Here is a 19677-nt window from a genome sequence, read left to right as displayed (position 1 = left end):
GGGATTTTAAAGTACTGGAAAAGATTCCTGGGCATCCTTCTTTATTAATAGTTTCTAAGACCCTGCATATCTGGGCACCCCACTTGGGTTAGGATTTTGAGGGCGAGGAAAAACAATCCTTGCCTTAAAAGGGATTACTATTACACGCACAAAAGGTGGGGTGGCCTCCGTTAGGTCTTCCTTTCTTTTCTGTGTTCCAGTTTTGAGTATATGTGCCAAACTTTGCATTTGTTCTTTTCTTGTCCCTGAAGTCCTGTCGATTCCTCCCCTAAATTTTCTTTCCTACGTATATACCTCCCATCCGAATTGTGTAATGGCAATCATTGAGAAAGGAGTCACTCTGTTTTCTTCAAATCTTAACTTACTTATGAATTCACCCTTTGTGCTTGTTTTTAACAGTGGTATTTTGCCAGTTGTCTTATTTTGGGGAAGACAGCAATGGCTGACAGTGAAAGCTCTGGCATCAGAACACCCAGGGTGATAAGACTGTGGCCAAGTTACTTAACCTTAGTGAGCCTGTTTCCTGTTAATAACAGCTTGTGTTTCTTCAGGATGTTACATTTTGAAGATCAAATGACATAATGTACATATACCCCCAAAACAAGTTAGCTATCTACAGAGAATAGAAATAATTTTCACCTCTCCCATCTCATGATAACAGAATCGATATTTTAAGGATTTCTCCCCTTTTTTTTTTTAATGCTTCTATATAGACACTTTGAACTAAATAAGGAGTACCTATTTTTCAATAATAGCTCTGTGTTTAGATTATTTCTACAATTCTGTTAAAGTTATGTTTGATCCATTTAAAGATCCATCATTCATGTTACTTGAAGACTTTAAGTTGATTTTTCGTTCATACGATTGAAATACACTGTGTAGTGAACAAAAATAAAATCAGTTGTAACTCATTTAATCTTGCTGCATGGATTGATCAAATATAATTTCTCTCTTCTACTGAATACTGAGACTGAAGTAGTGATTTGCCAAACAAAAATGAAATCATCCAATGAGGGGTATTTTTAGTATACAAATATTTTTGATATGGAGGACAGCCAGAACAAAACTGATCATTTAAGTTATACAAATCTTATCCTTGTCAACTGTAAATGCCATTTCTGATAACCATTGTATGGACTAACTAGGTGACCACTAGGAATTCCAAAGCACTAAGCTTTTCCCGTGTGCTTCTTAAATCCTGTACATTGATCATGTTATCAGAGAAAAGAAGCATGTGAAAAAGTCATCTGGTTGGATGGTGAGTCAACTTGGGTAGTTATAGGAAATATCTTCTCTCCTTGCTTGTTTTGTTGAGTTTACAGCTTACAAATTGTCTTCATTGGCACCGTTGTTATTCTGAGATCATAGTTGGAGGTATAAAGCCCCAAACCTAGAAAAAAACCCAAATATTTTAGCTCTAGGATGTTTTTCTTCATATCCTTTACTATCTGATTATTTAAGGAATTAGAGCTATTCCAGGTGCTGAATATTTTAGACTTGCAACCTTGAAAATAATTATGATAGGTTCTTTTAATCTTTAATTTTTAGTCTTTTCACAGTAAAAACACAGCTAGACTAATTGACTTACATTTTCTCTTTACTGATAAGATTTATTTTTACTACACATTGCTTAGTGGGATTATTAGTGCATCTGACAGGTCTATATGATTAAATGACTGGTAATTTGTATTTCCCTTTTACATTTTAAATATTTAGTTTGCTCACTGAAGTAATATTAGCAAAAGGTAAAGACTGGATTATTCTAATAAAGTGATAAGGTCAACTATTGATAGATAATGGGAAAAAATAATACATAATAATAAGTCTATTAACCCATGTAATTGAAAATACAACATTAAATTAGGGTACCACAAGCAAAAATGAACAAAATGGCATGCTCTTTGTGCATCAGATATTGGTCCTCTGCATTCTGAACAAGACAGAGTGCACACACTGTTGACTTCAATGTTTTTTTTTTAAACTTTAATGTTTATTTATTTTTAATTTTTTTGTTTATTTACTTATTTATTTATGTATTTTTTAAATATGAGGTTTATTGTCAAATTGGTTTCCATACAACACCGAGTGCTCATCCCAACAGGTGCCCTCCTCAATGCCCATGTTTATGTTTTTTTTTTTTTTTTTTTGAGAGAGAGAGACAGAGACAAAGCATGAGTGGGAGAGGGGCAGAGAGAGATGACACAGACTTAGAAGCAGGCTCCAGGTCCTGAGCTGTCAGCACAGAGCCCAAAAGAGAGCTCAAACCCACCAATTATGAGATCATGACCTGAACCGAAGTCAGACGCCCAACTGACTGAGCCACCCAGGTGCCCCCCATCTTAAGGCTACTTTTAATGTTATGTTTTAAACATGACCAGGTTTACATGGAATATTGTGGGGCTTTAGTTGGATGTTCTCCTTGCTTTCCTAACTAAGAGGTGATAGTAATAACTCAAAACAACAATAGTGATAGGTGATAGGCCCTATCACCAAGTCTACCTTTAAGCACTATACTTCGTGACTACCATCTTGTGCCTAGCTATGCCTTTATTTAGCCTCACATTTGGGGGATAAAAAGAATATTTAAATTACTGTGTCACTTCAGAACACTAGGGGAGAAAACACACTTACTGGAAAATCAAGTTGTACTTTGGGAAACCACAGTTATGAATATTTCATACTCTCTGTTAAAGAAGTCACAGAATAGATTGAAATATCTCATTTACTTGAGGATTTTACAAAATGTTTGAAAGAATTGCAGACAAACTCATGGCATAATGATGATGGGTCAGTATTGTTAAATCCCTGATGGGCTAATATGTAATGTGTTGTTTCACCTGAGACTGATTTTTACAGAAAAGAGCAACTTGCAGCTGAAGCAGTTTAATTCATCAGCACCTGAACATTCTTGGGGACATTCTCAAAGCATAGTTTCCCATTTTCCTAAGTTTCATGGTCATAAAAAGTTCAACTAATAACACCACCTTATTGAATGTTAAGATGATGAATTGTTTGTGCCCGTATACCGTATATATTATGCTCTCCTATTCTCATTGAGAGCATTTTTTCATTGAATTTGATAATACCAGAGAATTTAATTTTTACTATCATTCTAGAGTCCCTTATAAAGCATCTACCCTATAATTACTGCAAATAGGGATTTCTAAGAATAATTTTCCACAAGGTAATTCTAATCCATTGTTTATCTTTTGCATGTTGGGGGGAACTTTTGTATTCAGTTACAAAAGCAAGTCTTGATGGAAAAAAAACAGGGGGGGATGCCTGGGTGGCTCAGTTGGTTAGGTGACCGACTTCAACTCAGGTCATGATCTCATGGTTTGTGGGATCGAGCCCCATGTCTGTCTGTCAGCATAGAGCCTGGAGCCTGCTTCAAATCCTGTGTCTCCCTCTCTCTTTGCCCCTCCCCCGCTCATGCTCTGTCTTTCTCTCTCTGAAAATAAACATAAGGAACAAAAAAAGAAAAAGAAAGAAAGAAAGAAAGAAAGAAAGAAAGAAAGAAAGAAAGAAAGAAAGAAAGAAAGAAAGACAGACAGACTTGATGGAAAACGAACAAGTAGATCACATACTTTGTATTCTTAAAGACGTTTGTGTCTGGTAATTCTAAGAAAAAATTATTTTCTTTCGTGTTTCAATACAGGAATAGTACAGGAATACATTTTTAAAGTTTTCTTAGTTAAAATATTTTCCATTTCTTCCTGAAAATGGAGTCATCAGGAATTTCTAGAAAGCTTCATTTAGTATGTTTGAACATTGCCTCTTCTTAAAATTGAGTAAACTCCTATTAAAAAAAGCGTTTGGTGGGAACATGGTGGACTCTTAAGTAGTTGTTTATTTTGAGAAAATTAGCCTGTGTTTTCATAGTACCTGATACCTGTATCCCTCTGGAAAGCCTGCAGATTTAAATCTGGTTTTCTAATCTTATGTTAGGAATCTGAGACAAAAATAAAATACTTAGGAAGAAAAGATTTTTGAGTTCAGTGAAAACTGAAGAGATCCCTGGTTTGCATAGTTTAAATATTCATTAATGTTGAAAGAAATATAACTCTGAATAAGAAGACATTTATAATCTCTTCAACTTTCTTATATAATAAAATCTCCAGAAGTTTTTGGAGTTACAAAAATATATAGAATATTATCATAGGTTGAAAATGTTGAGTTGGGTAGATAAAACTATTTAAATGAGCTAAGAGTTAGAAACAGAGATGAGGTATGATCAAAAAGTTGGGATCTGTGGAAGTCCACTTGTATTCTTATGTTACAATTTTTCTCTTATAAAATAAGTTTTTAAGTATTTCAAGAAACAGTATATAATAGACTATTAAGCTGGAAGGAGGCAATGTGCACGTTGGTTTTTTAAATTTTGCTTTTGAGGAAAGCAAATTTTGTGTCATTGGGCAAGTTTTGAAGTTAATTTACCAAGACTATCTTAATTTGAAATGCAAGCAATTCTTTGGGGGGGGGGGGCGGGAAACAGGAAACTAAACTCTCTTTTTCAGAATAAAAGCTCATAAAGTATATTAGATTTAGAAGTATTAAAACATGTGTCTATATATATATAAAAATAAATTTTTAGTGGTAAATAACTAGACTTGAGATCAAGAGTATATCTTGCCTCCCATATTTAATTCACCTCTGTAACTTCCCTGCCAAGTAATCCAGCTGCATTGGGTACATGCTTTGGAGGAACTTCCTGTCGAGTCAGTGTACAGTCATATTCCAACATCTCTGAATGGAAAACTATATTCTCATAGGCACTATGAGAATTGACACTTCCTCATATATATAGAAGCATATATGATCATTGCAAGCTAGAAAGTGGCTCTTCCTTGATTTGTTCCCAAATAAATAATTAGTGGGGCATTTCATTAATGACATATAATGGAAATAATATAAATTAGTAATATTACTAATATTATTGATAATTGCTGTTTTACATAGATTTTACTGTATGCCAGGCATTTTATTTAATTCTTACAATATCACTATAAAGTAGGTATTATTTTGCCCATTTTACAAAAGAGGAAACTGAGACACACGTTACATAGCTATTTAGTGCCAGATGGAGATTCAGACAAAGACAATAAGACTTTAGATTTCCTTCTAGCCTTTACACTGCCTTTCTAATAAATAATAATAAACTCATTTTTAAATTATTTTTGAAAGTAGTGAAATGTCATATTTATTGTATTTTTGATGATATTCTTGATTGTCCATTCAACAAACTTATTTGAGTGAGCACCCAGGATTTTATACGGCTGTTCCTTGTTAAATTGTTTACCTTTGGATCCTAAAACACGTAAGTATGTTACCCAGAAAAATATATATTCTATCATAATCGACACATTATATAAAAATATTTAAGAAATAAAGATGTGTTGGTCAGCCTCCTATAAGAATACACTTTTGAGAATTTTCTCACATAATAGAGACTCTCAAAGATGAATCCCACCACAACACAACAAACTATTTTAAAATATGGCTGTCTTGTGAGGAAGTTGGGGAAGTCTTCAAGGAGAAAGGGTTATTTTTCATGAACATCTCTCTGTTGAAGGATCCTCCAAAGCAGGGATTGGCTGTTTAATGGGCCATATAGTAAATATATGCAAGCTAAATGTTAATAACTCAGTTCTTCAGTAGCAGTGCAAAAGCAGTCATAGGCAGTATGTAAGTGAGTGGGTGTGGCTATGTCTGATATAACTATTTACAATTGCTGGCCAGCCCAAGATTATAGTTTTCTGACATCAGCTCTACAGGATGTATTTAAAGAAGCAACATTTTCTTTTTCTTCAGAAAGAATTGAGAGACAAGAAGGCATACTTACCATTAAACTAAATATAAAAAACGTATACAATAAAATAATGTCTAACTTGTTTTGTAGAAAAGGGAGGTATAGAGCTTAACTACTGGACAACGTTGTTAAATAAATTGAATGAGGTGTTTGGAGTTCAGGTGTTTTATCTTTCTGTATTGTTCAAAGGAGAGGAAAGGAGATAAAACTATCAGTGAACGTTAGGCCTTGTTAAATTAATTTGTGTGATAAAATTACCAAGATAACCAGTAAAAGGATTGATGTTCCAGCATAGATTCAAAACCATAGGGGGAGAAATGAACCAAGAAAGATATACATTCATACATACATACATACATAAGTGGCATAGATAAAGGAGGACCAATAAAACGAATAATATAAGGTGGTGGAAACAAGTATTTCATAAGTCACGATAAAAATTTTAAAGACTAAGATTGGATAAACAATGTAGCCTTGTGCTGTTTGAGACCTCCTATAACCCAAATACATGGAAAGGTTTAAAGTAACAGAACAGGTAATGAAATGCAATATTAATCAAAAGAAAGAGGAAAACTATGGTGGTAACAGATAAAATAGACATAAAGACAAGGGAATATTCATGCTGATAGAAAGCTTAATTCTTCAGAAAGGTACAAGTCAAAAATTTTCATGTGAATGATAACATGGCACCAAAACAAACATGTAAAAATGTATAACTTCTAGAATAAGTTGATAGAGTTAGCATTATATTTGGATCTTCAACAAAGTTCTCTAATTGATTATGAAAGATATGGGAGCTTTAAACAATTCAATTAACACAGTTGATTCAATGTAATATATAGAGAACCCAACTCAACAATTAGAGTACACCTCTCAACCATAAGTGGCACTTTTATCAAAGTAATCACATACTAGAGACCGTGAAATCTTGATGTATTTCTAAGGTGCAGCTTCGTTCATTAACTACAATAGTATGAAATTAGTGATGAAATTTTTAAAAGGATGAAATTTTAAAATCTCTGTTTTGCAAATTCTAAAATCACATGAAATAACTCATGTGTCAAGAAGGAAGTCCTAGAGTAAAATTAGACCTGAAGAATTTATGGAACACAGCAAAATAGTGGTATAAAGAAATTTATACTCTGTTTATGTTAAAAAATCAGAATGACTGAAAATTAAACATCCGACTTCAGAAGTTAAAAAGGAATTGTATAATCCTAGAAAAAATAGGAAAATAAAGGAATGAAGGAAAAAATGACTTAGAGAATTTTTGAAAAGCTAAACCATGATTATTTTGAAAAGACAATTAGATACGTTTCTGAAAAGGTTAATGAGGAAAAAATATTAAAGACGTAATAAGGAATATAATTATACATACAGAAGATAGTAAAAAGAGACAAGCACACTATAAAAATTTATAGGCCAGACTGGATGGGTTGATGATGCAGATAAGTTTCTAGAAAAATTATAACATAATTGAAACTGACTTTGAAAGAAAATCAAAGCTTGAATAAGTCTATAACTAATTTTTAATTTAATGACTTATTTAGAATCTTCAAGTAAATTAAATACTTGGCCCAGAAAGTTTTACATACACACACACTATATACTTATATATATATATGTATATGTATATGTATATATACATGTATATGTATATGTATATATATGTGTATATATATGTGTATGTATATATATGTATATCTATGTATATGTATATGTATATATGTATATGTATATATGTATATGTATATATATGTATATGTATATATATATATGTAAGTATATATATACCTATACACATATATATGTAAGTATATATATACCTATACACATATATATATACACACAAAGTCATATAATAAGTTAGGATATATACTATATATATATCCTAAGTCAATGGAGAGCCCCATCATGTTTGTTAACAGAAAGAGTCACTATCATAAAGATTCCAATTTAATCTAAATCTGCAGAATCAGAGCAATTCTGTTCACAATCCTAATAGACCTTTCCAAAAACTTCAGTAAGTTTGTTCTGAAAACTAGATGGCTGAGTAAAGGCCCAGAAAGAGTAAAGACAATTCTAAAGAAGGAAAATCAGATATGAGCTATAATAAGACAGAGTGTTACTGATTCAGACATGGATATATTGACCAAACAGACTAAAGCAGCCCCCAAACATCAACACATATATGGCCACTTGAAATACAGAAGAATGGGCTTTGCTGATCAGTGGGCAAAGGGTAGGCTAGTTGTGAAATGTTACAGTTCAACTCATTTTCAATAGAAAAAAGTAAATAGGATCCCCACCTCATACTACTCGAAAACATTGATTCCAGATAAAGTAGGTACTAAAATGTGAATAGCATTGTTAAAGCTTAAAAAGAAAGCATAGAAGATTATCTTTGTCTTTGAAGTAGGGAAGGATTTCTTTTTTTATTTTTTTTATTTTTTTTAATGTTTATTTGAGAGAGAGAAACAGACAGAGTGTGAGTGGGAGAGGGGGCAGAGAGAGAGACACAGAACCTGAAGCAGGCTCCAGGCTCTGAGCTGTCAGCACAGAGCCCTATAAGGGGCACGAACTCACGAACCATGAGATCATGACCTGAGCCGAAGTCCGACACTTAACAGATTGAGCCACCCAGGCATCCCAATTTCTTAAAAAAAATACCTTTTACTACATTTAACAACTTCTCTTTACTGAAAGACAGCATAGGTAAATGAAGTATGATGACAGTTAAAATCTAAAATATAAAACAAACAAAAGATTCGTATTCAGAATATTTTAAAGAACTGCAAATTAAGAAACTGATAAACAGCCTAACAAAAAAGTGGGTAAAAGATCCAAAAGGCATTTCACAGAGTAGGAAATAGAAATGTTTTATAAACATGTGAGAAGCAACTTGAACTAATTAGTAACCATAGAAATACAAGTTAAAAGCACGATGGGATACCATTATAAGCTGCCAAGTAGAAGACTGATGATAACAATTTGGTTAGTATCTAGGCTATGATTATGCACTAATGGTGGCTGTATCTTTTGGCACACTGTGGAAGCTCTTTGACACCATCTAGTAAGCTTGATGATGAACTTCTCCCCTTATTATCAACTCCACTTCTACCCAAGAGAGCAGTGGGTTTCAAACTATTTTGGTCATAACCCACATTGTCAAATGATATTTTATAAGTGGACCCAGCACTCTTTTAGAACAAAAACAAAGCTTCAACAAAGAATATCCTTACTGTTTGTGTTACGTTCTAAGATGTCCTGTTCTCTTCTGCTTAAAGACACTGTCAACAGTTTCTGAAAAGGTTTAAGAACCAAGTAATGGGATCTGCCATAAAAAAACTCATACACATATGCACAGGGAGATGTGAGCAAAAATGTATCTGCCTCGTTTGTCATAGTCAAAAATCCAAAGCAATTCAAATCCCACTGATAAGTGAGTCAGTAGGGAGATGACTTCATATTATAAGCAGTGAAAATGAGGTGCGGTTTATACATAAAAATGTGAATGAATCTTAGAAATATAATGTTGAGTGGAAAAATCAAGTCACAGAAGTTTATAATAAAGATGATGGAATTTGTTTATAAACTCAAAGATAATGTTTATGAGAATAGCCACAACTTAGGAAGGATTACACTCTGCCAGGCTGTTCTAAATTCAATACACGTGTGCACATTCATTGAAATTCACTGGCTTTGGGTCATTTTGGTTTCTCTGAGACAAAATGTATGATGCTATAATGTATATTTAAACTAGTTGTGGCAAAGTTCTTGTTGTTACATTTGCTATGCAGAAAACGTAAATTATAGGTAGGAAATAATCGTGAACTCATTTTCTTTCAGAATATACACACACATATGCACGTATATTGACATATCTATATGTTTTTATACACATAGTTATTAACATACCTGTGTATTTTTATGTAGATAGTTTAGAGTTTGCTGTTACCATAAAATACATGTGAGCCTTAGGAACTCAGGTAAATTATTGATTATGCCTTTGAATTGAACAGTCAAAATGTGACTGAAGTTTTAAAACCCTCTGTGGTCATTGCTGTAGACTGGTAAGCCCATAGATCTTTCAGACAGGAGCATGTACCGGGCTCTATCTGGGACGATCTGCAAGCACCTAAAGAAAGTTTTTTTGGCATTGCATAGCTGAAAGTAGTTGGTGGCAGTGCAATTAATTTGCCAATTTACTAAATAAAAAGCTGCATTAAGAATAAGGTGAATATAGCATAATATATGTAAACTTGTCAAATAACTAAGTTGTACACCTGAAACTAATGTAACACTGTGTCAACTATACTAAAAACATACATACATACATACATACATACATACATACATACATACATACATACATAAGATGATTGGGGTGCCTGGGTGGCTCAGTCGGTTGAGCGTCGCCTCAGGTCATGATCTCGCAGCTTGTAAGTTCGAGCCCCATGTTGGGCTCTGTAATGACAGCTCGGAGCCTGGTGCCTGCTTCGGATTCTGTGTCTCTTTCTCTCTCTGCCCCTAACCCACTCGCATTCTATCTCTGTCTCTCTCAAAAATAAATAAACATTAAGAAAATAAAATAAGATTATTAAACAAATCAATGTCTTAGAGCTAGCCATCTTTATGTATACCTCTTCTCTAATTTTGCTTTCTAGTTTGGAATGTAGAATTGACGTAACTAAGAGGAAATTGTATCTAGAATAATGCGGTTCTCTAACTGTTCATCTCTCCGTTTTGGCTACTTTTGCTTCTCAACATTTAGAATAAAGAAAATTCCAAATTACTGTTTGAACTGGGATATTAGTTTCAGACTAAATACCTATCTCTGTGCTGTCTGTTGGTATTTTTCCAGCTAAAATTCTTCTAATAGTTATAATGTCAGAAGAAGATATGCTTTAAATGAGATTGGCTTTTAAATGAAAATCAATAGTGTATTTTCCATAAAGTAAAATAACTTTAAGAATTACTTCAGACCTTATTTCTAAATGTAAACATTATTTTATAGGTCCTAGGAAGTAATTTTGACTTTTTACTGCCCAATGGAATACTAAAAGGGTGTGGCAATTATGTCTGCTAATAAGTTGTCTTTTAAATGTGCTCATTGAAATGCATCCAGTCATTAAAGTAGAAAATTTACATCAGAAAATTTTGTACTTTAAGTTTCACAAATAAGCTACATGATACTTTTTTTATCTATTGCAGGTTCCTCTTATTTATTTCCCTCAAGCAAGAAGTACAGTTTTGACACTTGAATATTTGCTTGTTTTTTTCTCCACCACGATCCGGTCTTTCTACTCAATCTTTGTTACATATACAAACGTGGGTACCCATGTGTGCGCATGTACACACATGGATGTGTATACATGTTCGTCTTTGAAAACACACTTCTTTTCTACTTTTATGTGGCCTTCTCCTACCTTCCTTATGTCAATTCTTATAGTGGCTATTGTTGTATACTTTGTGCCTAACATATGCTCCCGTAATATGAAGCAGCATGGTGGAAAGAACATAGACTACCCCTAGCTTTCAAGTCTTGCCTCTGCCTCTTACAGAAATCATTGTAGTGAACAACTATTTAACCAGCCAGTGCCAAGTGGAAAATGCAGAACCCATTCTGAGGATTGGAGGGATTGCATGGGAAAGCACCTATTACTGCAGCTGCTATTTCATAGCTTAGCAGTAATAGTATTAATATATGTCATGAACTGTGAGGAGTAGGAGAATTTACCTTGTTAGCCTGCCATTGTTTCATGGACGTTGGCAGAAAACACAAGACTATAGAGTCACAGAATTTATTATAGCAACAGCCATAGTAAACAGTTCTTTGTTCATTCCTGAGTCTAAATTCCCACAGGGAAATGTGAAGAAGGCCAGATTTAATACCTACATACACAGTGGTTTGTATTACTGGAGGAAAATCTTGAACTTGGGAAACCCAATCTTTTTTAAGAGCTAATAAGACTGCCCAACCTTTGCCTCAGTTTACACACTAGACAGTGAACAAATCCATTTGCTTAAGAGGGAGATCCTACTTTTTGGAACAAAGGTGGTTGGTTAGCACTTGTATCTTAGAGTGCTTAGTCTTGCATTCTCTTACTTGAAAATTTCCAGTTGTTTTCTGGTTCCCTTAAAAGAAAGTCCAACCTTCCCTATCTTAGCCTAGAAGACTCTAAATGATCTGGCACAGCTCCTGACCTCATCTTATACCACCATACTGGCCTTCTGTCTCTCAAACCTACCAACAGCCTTTGCGTTTGATCTCCCCCAGATCATCACCTAGCTAGCTTCTTGATATTGAAGTTTCAGCATCAATGAAATCAGTGAGTGGGGTCTTATCTGATATAGGCCTTATCTATACCACTTAATATGAAGTAACTCCCCCCCCCCAAGCCTTCTATCACATCACTCTTTTTTTTCATGATACAATTTTTTCAAAATTTTCATATTATTTTCTGTCTTTGCTTCCTGTACCACCCTATCACACAGAATATAGAACTTGTTTTAGAATTGTGTATGTGCATATGCATGTATATTATAAATCATATATATATATGTGTGTGTGTGTATATATATATGTATACACACACACATATATATGTCAAATGCTTGGAATAATACCACTTACCACTCAGTGTCTCAGTATTTCTTGAATGAAGGGCTAGATGTATGAATTAATATTGCCTCAAGGATTTTTGTTTTCTCCTCTTTTCCCATGTGCTTTTCATTGTTTTGGTCAATAATTTTAAATTTTGCTATTTGATTTCTAGTGAAGAACGTGCACTATCTCTAGGGTTTACAAAAACAAGGCTATGACAGTAGAAAACTGAAAGTTTCCTCCCAAATAAAAAAAGCCACCTACTTGTTAAAGTTTTGTTGTGCACTTTCTATTTAATACCATTAGTGATAAACTAGCAATTAGGTAGCTTGTTTGAATTCATTGCTACTGAGAACATAGGAGATTGTAGCATGAGCTATGCTGTTGGCACATAAAAAATCCTTGTTTACCTCTTAATTCCCACTAATGACAAATGAGAGGTGTTTCTTGATTTGTATAAAACTTAGAAAATAAGGAATTAAATCACATACCTATTGAGATCCCATAATTGTGACTTGGTGACTTTGATGAGAACTCAGAGGTCTGACTTTGAAAGGCCAAATATTCCTCTAGTCATCCTATGACACTTGTCTTTATCTGAGAGGAAATCATTAAATGATTGATTATTATATGAAACAGTCCTTGCAAACTTTTAGCTCTTTTCTATCATTTCTCCAATTGCTTTTTTTGTACTCAATATTTTACCTAGCAGAGGATGTATGGAAGACTCAAATACATTTGCTAGACCCTCTTGGAAATATATATAGGGCAACAGTTTTGATTTGTCAATTAAGTGCTTTTTTTATTTTTAGTTTCGTCTCCCTTCTCTTAGTTGATTCTACTAAGATGCAGGTGCTTTAAACATAAGTTGTATTTATAGATCCATATTTAGCAAGGGTTCATGTGCTAATCTTTTAAAAGACTGTTACTAATATTAGAAGTAGCCATTATCTAAAAGATATTTAATCACAGCTCTACAGATTAATAATTTTCCATTCTCTTTGTGAAATCACTGTGGTTAAAATTGATCATTTTTCAAAATTTGTTTGTAACAGCAAGCAAGAAAGGAGAACATCAAAAAAAGAGAAGCAGAGGAAAGGGAAAAACGTGCCCAAATAGCCAAAGAATTAGCAGAGAAAGAAAGACTTGCACGCCAACAAAAGAAAAAGCGCTTGTTAGAAATGAAGACTGGTGAGTACTGTCAAATTTGCAATTTGTACCTTTATTAGAAGTTTAATAAACTTCAGTGAAAAAAAGAAGATACGGTCACTTATTTGTATAGTTAAAATGTAGAGCATTTTTTTTTTTTTTTTAAATAATGGGCTTTCCTCCTTTAGTTTACTTGTTAGTAACAAGTAATGCTTTTATTCTAACTGGTCATTGGTCATAGGTGATATTGGTCCTCTGGTCTACTCTTGTAGTTCCAGAGTATTCCCACTCTCTTGACTGCTACATCAATAACGAATCTGTAATAATTTATGGCAACCAATAAATTAACAACTATAGAAAAGGGGTCAATTCTATTGGACAAGTAACTAGTATTTTTTCAACAAGATACTCTAAGGGAGGGAAAAAGTGATGAAGGGAAAATGTATTGATTTAAAAGAGTCTTAAGAGATTTATCAATCAGTTGTCATAAATGAAACTTACATATATTCTAATCCAAAAAAATGTAGACAAAGGGAGTCTGAAAAGTTTGAATATTATGTTTCCCCTGTAGACAGGACAATGTTGTTGTGAATATATTTTAAAGTATGTTGTAGAGGCTTATACTGAAATTTTATAAACAAAAATATGTCTGAGATTTCAATCAAAATACTCTAGCATGACTGGGGAATTAATGGATATTTGTAGATGAAATTTGTAGAGGGGAATTTGTATATGAAACAAGATTGGTGATAAATAGTAATTGCCAAAGTTGGGTGATGGGTGCTTAACGGGAAGGGTGTGTTCACTGTCTCATTTGCTCTACTTTTGTATATTTTGAAACTTTCTTTAGTAAAAACTCTTGGAAAAAAATTAAAAATAGAAAAGTAACAGCTTTACAGTTTTACATATACATATTTACATATATATATGTGTGTATATATATATGTATATATTCCAAAGCTGAAAGATACAATGAACTGAGGTTCCTCGGTGGCTCAGTTGGTTAAGCGTCTGACTCTTGATATTGGCTCAGCTCATGATCTCATGGTCACAGGATCCAGCCCCGTGTTGGGTCCGCACTGGGCATGGAGCCTACTTGAGCTTCTCACTGCCTCTCCCTCTACCCCTCCCCTGCTTGCTCGCATGTGCACAGGTGCACTCTCTCTCTTAGATAGATAGATAGATAGATAGATAGATAGATAGATAGATAGATAGATAGATAGATAAAGATACCACTAACTTAGAAGCAAAAGAATTAAGGAAATTGTAGTTACATTTTCACTCCCTCAAACTTTTGGCTCTTCCACTTCTAAGCCACTAAGGATTGCAGAAGGCTTTAATTAAAATCCATCACCTTCACTGCTAAATTACCATAGTTTACAACTCAGGGCTGCAAATTCACCTAAAGTTTCCCCGGGGGTAGACAGAGATGCCTTTTTGCCTTTTTTGCTTTCACTTTTACAGACATATTTTACCTTTAATAAAGCAAACTGAGTACCTTAATGTATCACACATGTTTCTTCCAGGAGAAAAAAATAATCGTAAGCACAATTTCTTGTTTGGAAGAGTACGCTTGAAATTCAGGAAGTATTCTCAAAAATTTCTTAAAGTTTTAACTAAAATGGAGATCAGAAAGGTTTAACATTGATTTTAAGAATATGCTTCTGGAAATCATTTTAAAATAATTGAATACTGCCTAATTTACCAAACATTCTGGTAGTTGAACACTGGCTCCTTTAGTATTGGCCAGAGTCATTTAGATGACTTATATGATGGTAAATTGGCTGTACTGTTTGTGGATTTTGCCCAGATCCCCTGGTCTATCATACTGAGCCTCTCAGCAATTCTCTATTCTATCAATCTGGAAAGTTAAAACCTGATAGGAAGCAAAAATTTTAAGAATATGTTAGATCCAATGTAATCTCAATAATGTTTTCTTTCAAATTTACATTTTTCCTGAAGGCATTTCATTTTTAAGAATAGCTAAGTTTATTTTATTTTTCCAACTTAAAAAATAATACTTTTGTGTTACAGAAAACACTTAAAAAGTGGTTGACCAAAAGATCATTATCGATAATCCTCCTATCCAAAAAAAATCACTTTTAATATTTTGGCACATTTTTCTTTCAGTTTTAAAATTTTCTACCTTTTAAAAACAGTTATATGATAGAGTAAATATGTTGTTTAGCATCTCACTGAACTTTCTCAATGTTTCCTGTTATTCTTGTGGTTCTTAATCTGTAATTTGTAATACCTGGATATGCCATGTCTAATTTATTTTGCATTAGTCAGTAATGAGGTCATAGAACAATAATTATTTCTATCTTTTCAATGTTATACATTTATGTATAAATGATTGACAAATATTCATAATTATTAGGATATGGAATAGAAAAGGATAGTTTTAAGACTTTTTGATGCATGTTGCCAAATTGATTTCTGAAAGTATATTCTAATTTCACCAACTTTTAAAGCTGTTAGTTTATGAATATTCTTCGGTTGAATATTCTCATTTTTTTAAAGATTTTTGTTAATTTAATAAATTAGAAAATTATGTTTTGTCTTAATTTACATTTCTCTGAGTGCTACTAAAGTTGAACATTTTTTCAAGTGTTTATTAGTCCATTTGTATTTCCTTCTTTGTGAACTGTGTTGCATTTGTCTTGTTTTTAATGATTTACACACATCAGCTCATTGTGCCTCAGTATTTACCTTTTAAATATATTTCCTCAATTTGGCTTTTGATTTTTATAGTTTGAAATATAAAAATGTTTCATTTTCTATAATTTTGTTATAACTTTTGCTTGCTCAAGTTTAGAAAGTCATCTTTACAGCAATTTTATATCCACTTCAAATTTTTTTAGCTTCAGATATTCATAATACTATTCTGTTCCACTTAAATATAATTCTTAATCATTCATAGACTAGGGTCTATTTCTGAAATTTACCAAATCAATTATGGTTATAATTATCATTAATAATTATGGTTAATAATTGGTTTGTGTTTATTTCAGATAAGTAATTTTGTATTGAGGACATTTTTGTTTTTTCTTTTCTTTTAAGTATAGTTAACATAAAGTGTTATATCAGCTTCCGGTGTACAATATAGCGATTCAACAATTTCATACATCACCCAGTGTTCATCACAAGTGCACTCCTTAATCTCCATTACTTACTTAACCCCTCCCCCACTCACCTCCCTTCTGTTAACCGTCAGTTCTCTATAGTTAAGAATCTGTTGCTTGGTTTGCTGTTCTCGCTCACGCTCTCTGTCTCTCTCTCTCTGTGTTCTTTTTTCTTCGCTCATTGTTTGTTTCTTAAATTCCACATATGAGAGAAATCGTATGGTATTTGTCTTTCTCTAATTTTGTTTAGCATTATACTGTCTAGCTCCATCTATGTATTGCAAATGGCAAGATTTCATTCTTTCTTATAGCTGAATAATATTCATTATATACAATGGAATATTATTAAAAAGCCTAAAAAAGAATGTATGCATATATGTGTGAGCACATGAACACATACATGAACACATACATACACCACTTCTTTGTCCATTCATCTAGCGATGGACCCTTGGGCAGTTTCCATGGTTTGGCTATTGTAAATAATGCAGTAAACATAGAGGTGTGTGTGTGTCCCTCTGAATTAATGTTTTGGATAAATACCCAGTAGTGTTGATTACTGGATCATAGATAGTTCTATTTTTAACTTTTTGAGGAACATCCATACTCTTTCCTACAGAGGCTATACCAGTTTGCATTCCTAAGAGGACAATACTTTTCTAAATTGTTAAAGTAGATTTTAACTTTTTAAAAATAAACTTAAAGGAAGGTTTCTCTTGCATCTTTGTGAATCATAGAGCTCATCTTATTTGACCTATTGGATTACTTTATTTTTTTTTCAATGTTTGTTTTGGAGAAAGAGAGAGAGAGAGAGAGAGCCTGCACAGGCGGGGGAGGGACAGAGACAGAGGGACAGAGGATCCAAAGCAGGCTTTGTGCTGACAGCAGAGAGCTGAATGCAGGGCTTGAATTAACCAACTGTGAGATCATGACCTGAGCCGAAATCAGATGCTTAACCAACTGAACCACCCAGGTGCCCCTGTTGGATTACTTTATAAAACTTTATAGTATATCTTCCCAAACATGATCTGGGTCTCGCATAAGTGTAGGGCTCTCACTTGATGAAAGTTCCCCAAAAACCTTAGTTACTAAGGTCCCTGTATTCCAGAAATTTGGACATTTTCCAGGAGACTTTTCTTCAAAAGATAGGGTACCGTCACTTTATATAGATGTTATTAAACAAATACTTTAAGACAATACATCTTTAAATACTGTATATTATATGTGAATATTTTAATAGATTTAATCAGAAAGTCATTTGATACAAGATGATAAAATATTTGATACAAAAGAAAGCTTTCATATAGGAAGCTACTTTTGAAAAGATTTTCTTTCTTTTAAAAACATTTTAAAATTTTGGAAGTCAACTTTGATTTTTTTTTTTTCTCTGTAGCTTGTGGAGTTTTAAAGAATCTCGGTGCTATTTCATAGCACCTAATCATGTAATATTCTCACCAAAGTGAAACACCTCTTGTAAAATGCTAATAAATGATGATTATTCTGAATGGTCTTTAGTTTTCCTCCAAACATAAGAAGATTGTTAATATACAGGGACAAAGTATTCAGTCTTTTAATATAGCTGCTATAGTCGTTAGTCATATAAGTATTAAATATATTATTATTTGTTGCTACCTTTTTCATATTTAAAAATAGTATAAAATATGCAATAACTTTTTACTTTCCATAGTAGATGTAGAATGTATTTTTTGTCAAATCATGAGTTCTATAACATTTGGAGGCTTTATGAAGTAGAAGTTAATAAAGTAGTATGTCAACTTAGTTAGCACTTTTAATTACTGCAAATATTCTTATGCAAAATATCCATTTTTGACACTCTTAACAGATACACCGTATTTTATGCAATTTCTACACTTGACAAATACCATCTTTAATGGAAACCTTGTATTATTACTATGAAACATATAAGTGCTATGATTTTCCATTTCATTGATGTAGAAAAGAAATTTAATAGGTCACTTTTGTTTTATTTAACAAAAATAGTTTTTGTATTTATACACTGGGACTACAGTGATAAATAAGGATAAGTCCCTGCTGTAGTGAAGTTTATAATAGTAATGAGTGAATCAGACAACGACATATATAAGATAATTTCAAATTATAAAAAGTCCTATGAAGTAAAACAAGACAGGATAATAAGATAGAGATGGGGACTGGCTGGCCTGGTGGGTGGTGGTGACAAAATTTGGTGTTAGAGAACTAAGAATGTGAATGTATATGGAACTTACTAATTTAAAACACTGGTTATAAAACTCCTCAGAACTTGATAGGATAATTAACTAGGTTCATGTTTATATCCTGTACCATATGTGCCAATATGGTTTATTTTTTAAACATCTTATTGTGAGTTAAAACTTTATATTATTTTTCCTTGTGGGTGTTCTATTTTAGTATGGAGCGTGGTACTGCTTCAGTCTTTGTAGAAGTTTTCAGCTTGGCTTTCCTATTCTTCAAAAAAAATGTAGAAGGGCGAATTGTTGAATCTGCGTTAGTGCTGTGTCACCTCTCTAGCCCAGGAACTTTTGGTTTTATCTTATTTTCGTATGTAGGGCACGCAGCCCTGAATGATAGAGGGAGAGAAAAATGTTCACATAACCCCATCATAAACCCACAGGGAGCTTCCTTGCATACATTTTCATGGCTTTAGTATTTTCACCATGCAAATAAGAACTGTGTTCTTTCACAGATGTACAAATTCTTGTATCACCACCTGAGGTAGTGGAGTGAATTAAATCCCTGCTCTTTCTTATCCACCATAAATCATTACTTGCCCTTGGCAAAAGAGCAGGTAACTATTTTCAAGTGTGCTATTTATTATCACCATCGTTTTGGGATGTGATTTTTGTTAATAGAATGAAAATAAAAATAGAATAGTGGGCTACATTTCCCTAAGAAGAAAAATGAAGCATTGAAAATCCTTTTCAGCAGCAAAACTAAGAAAGCCCAGAATCTCATATTGTCATACTACA

General features: G+C 33.1%; 1 protein-coding gene and 1 long non-coding RNA gene across 5 annotated transcripts in view; one reads left to right on the top strand and one right to left on the bottom strand.

Annotated features, from left to right (window-relative positions):
• DIAPH3 (diaphanous related formin 3) overlaps positions 1-19677 on the top strand; it is a 506099-nt gene that overhangs the window by 318083 nt on the left and 168339 nt on the right. For 2 of the 3 annotated variants that reach the window (XM_045053868.1, XM_045053865.1), the window contains exon 24: positions 13472-13660. In XM_045053868.1, coding sequence (XP_044909803.1) covers positions 13472-13645 — 174 coding nt within the window. In that variant the 3' untranslated portion in view covers positions 13646-13660. Of the gene's footprint in view, positions 1-13471; positions 13661-19677 lie in introns of those variants that run through there. The other variant, XM_006927330.5, reaches the window with a different exon arrangement.
• Positions 7-16733, bottom strand: LOC123384365. Of its 2 annotated transcripts, none has more exons than XR_006595364.1 (3): positions 16694-16733; positions 12908-13013; positions 7-1390 (listed from the first exon to the last, which is right to left on the bottom strand). It is a non-coding gene; the product is annotated as an uncharacterized LOC123384365 (long non-coding RNA). The 2 variants fall into 2 exon arrangements; XR_006595365.1 differs by lacking the exon at positions 16694-16733 and adding an exon at positions 15064-15910.

The sequence above is a fragment of the Felis catus genome, chromosome A1 (assembly GCF_018350175.1).
Source record: "Felis catus isolate Fca126 chromosome A1, F.catus_Fca126_mat1.0, whole genome shotgun sequence".
Classification (NCBI taxonomy): Eukaryota; Metazoa; Chordata; class Mammalia; order Carnivora; family Felidae; genus Felis; species Felis catus.
This window is presented reverse-complemented; position numbering and strand designations above follow the sequence as displayed.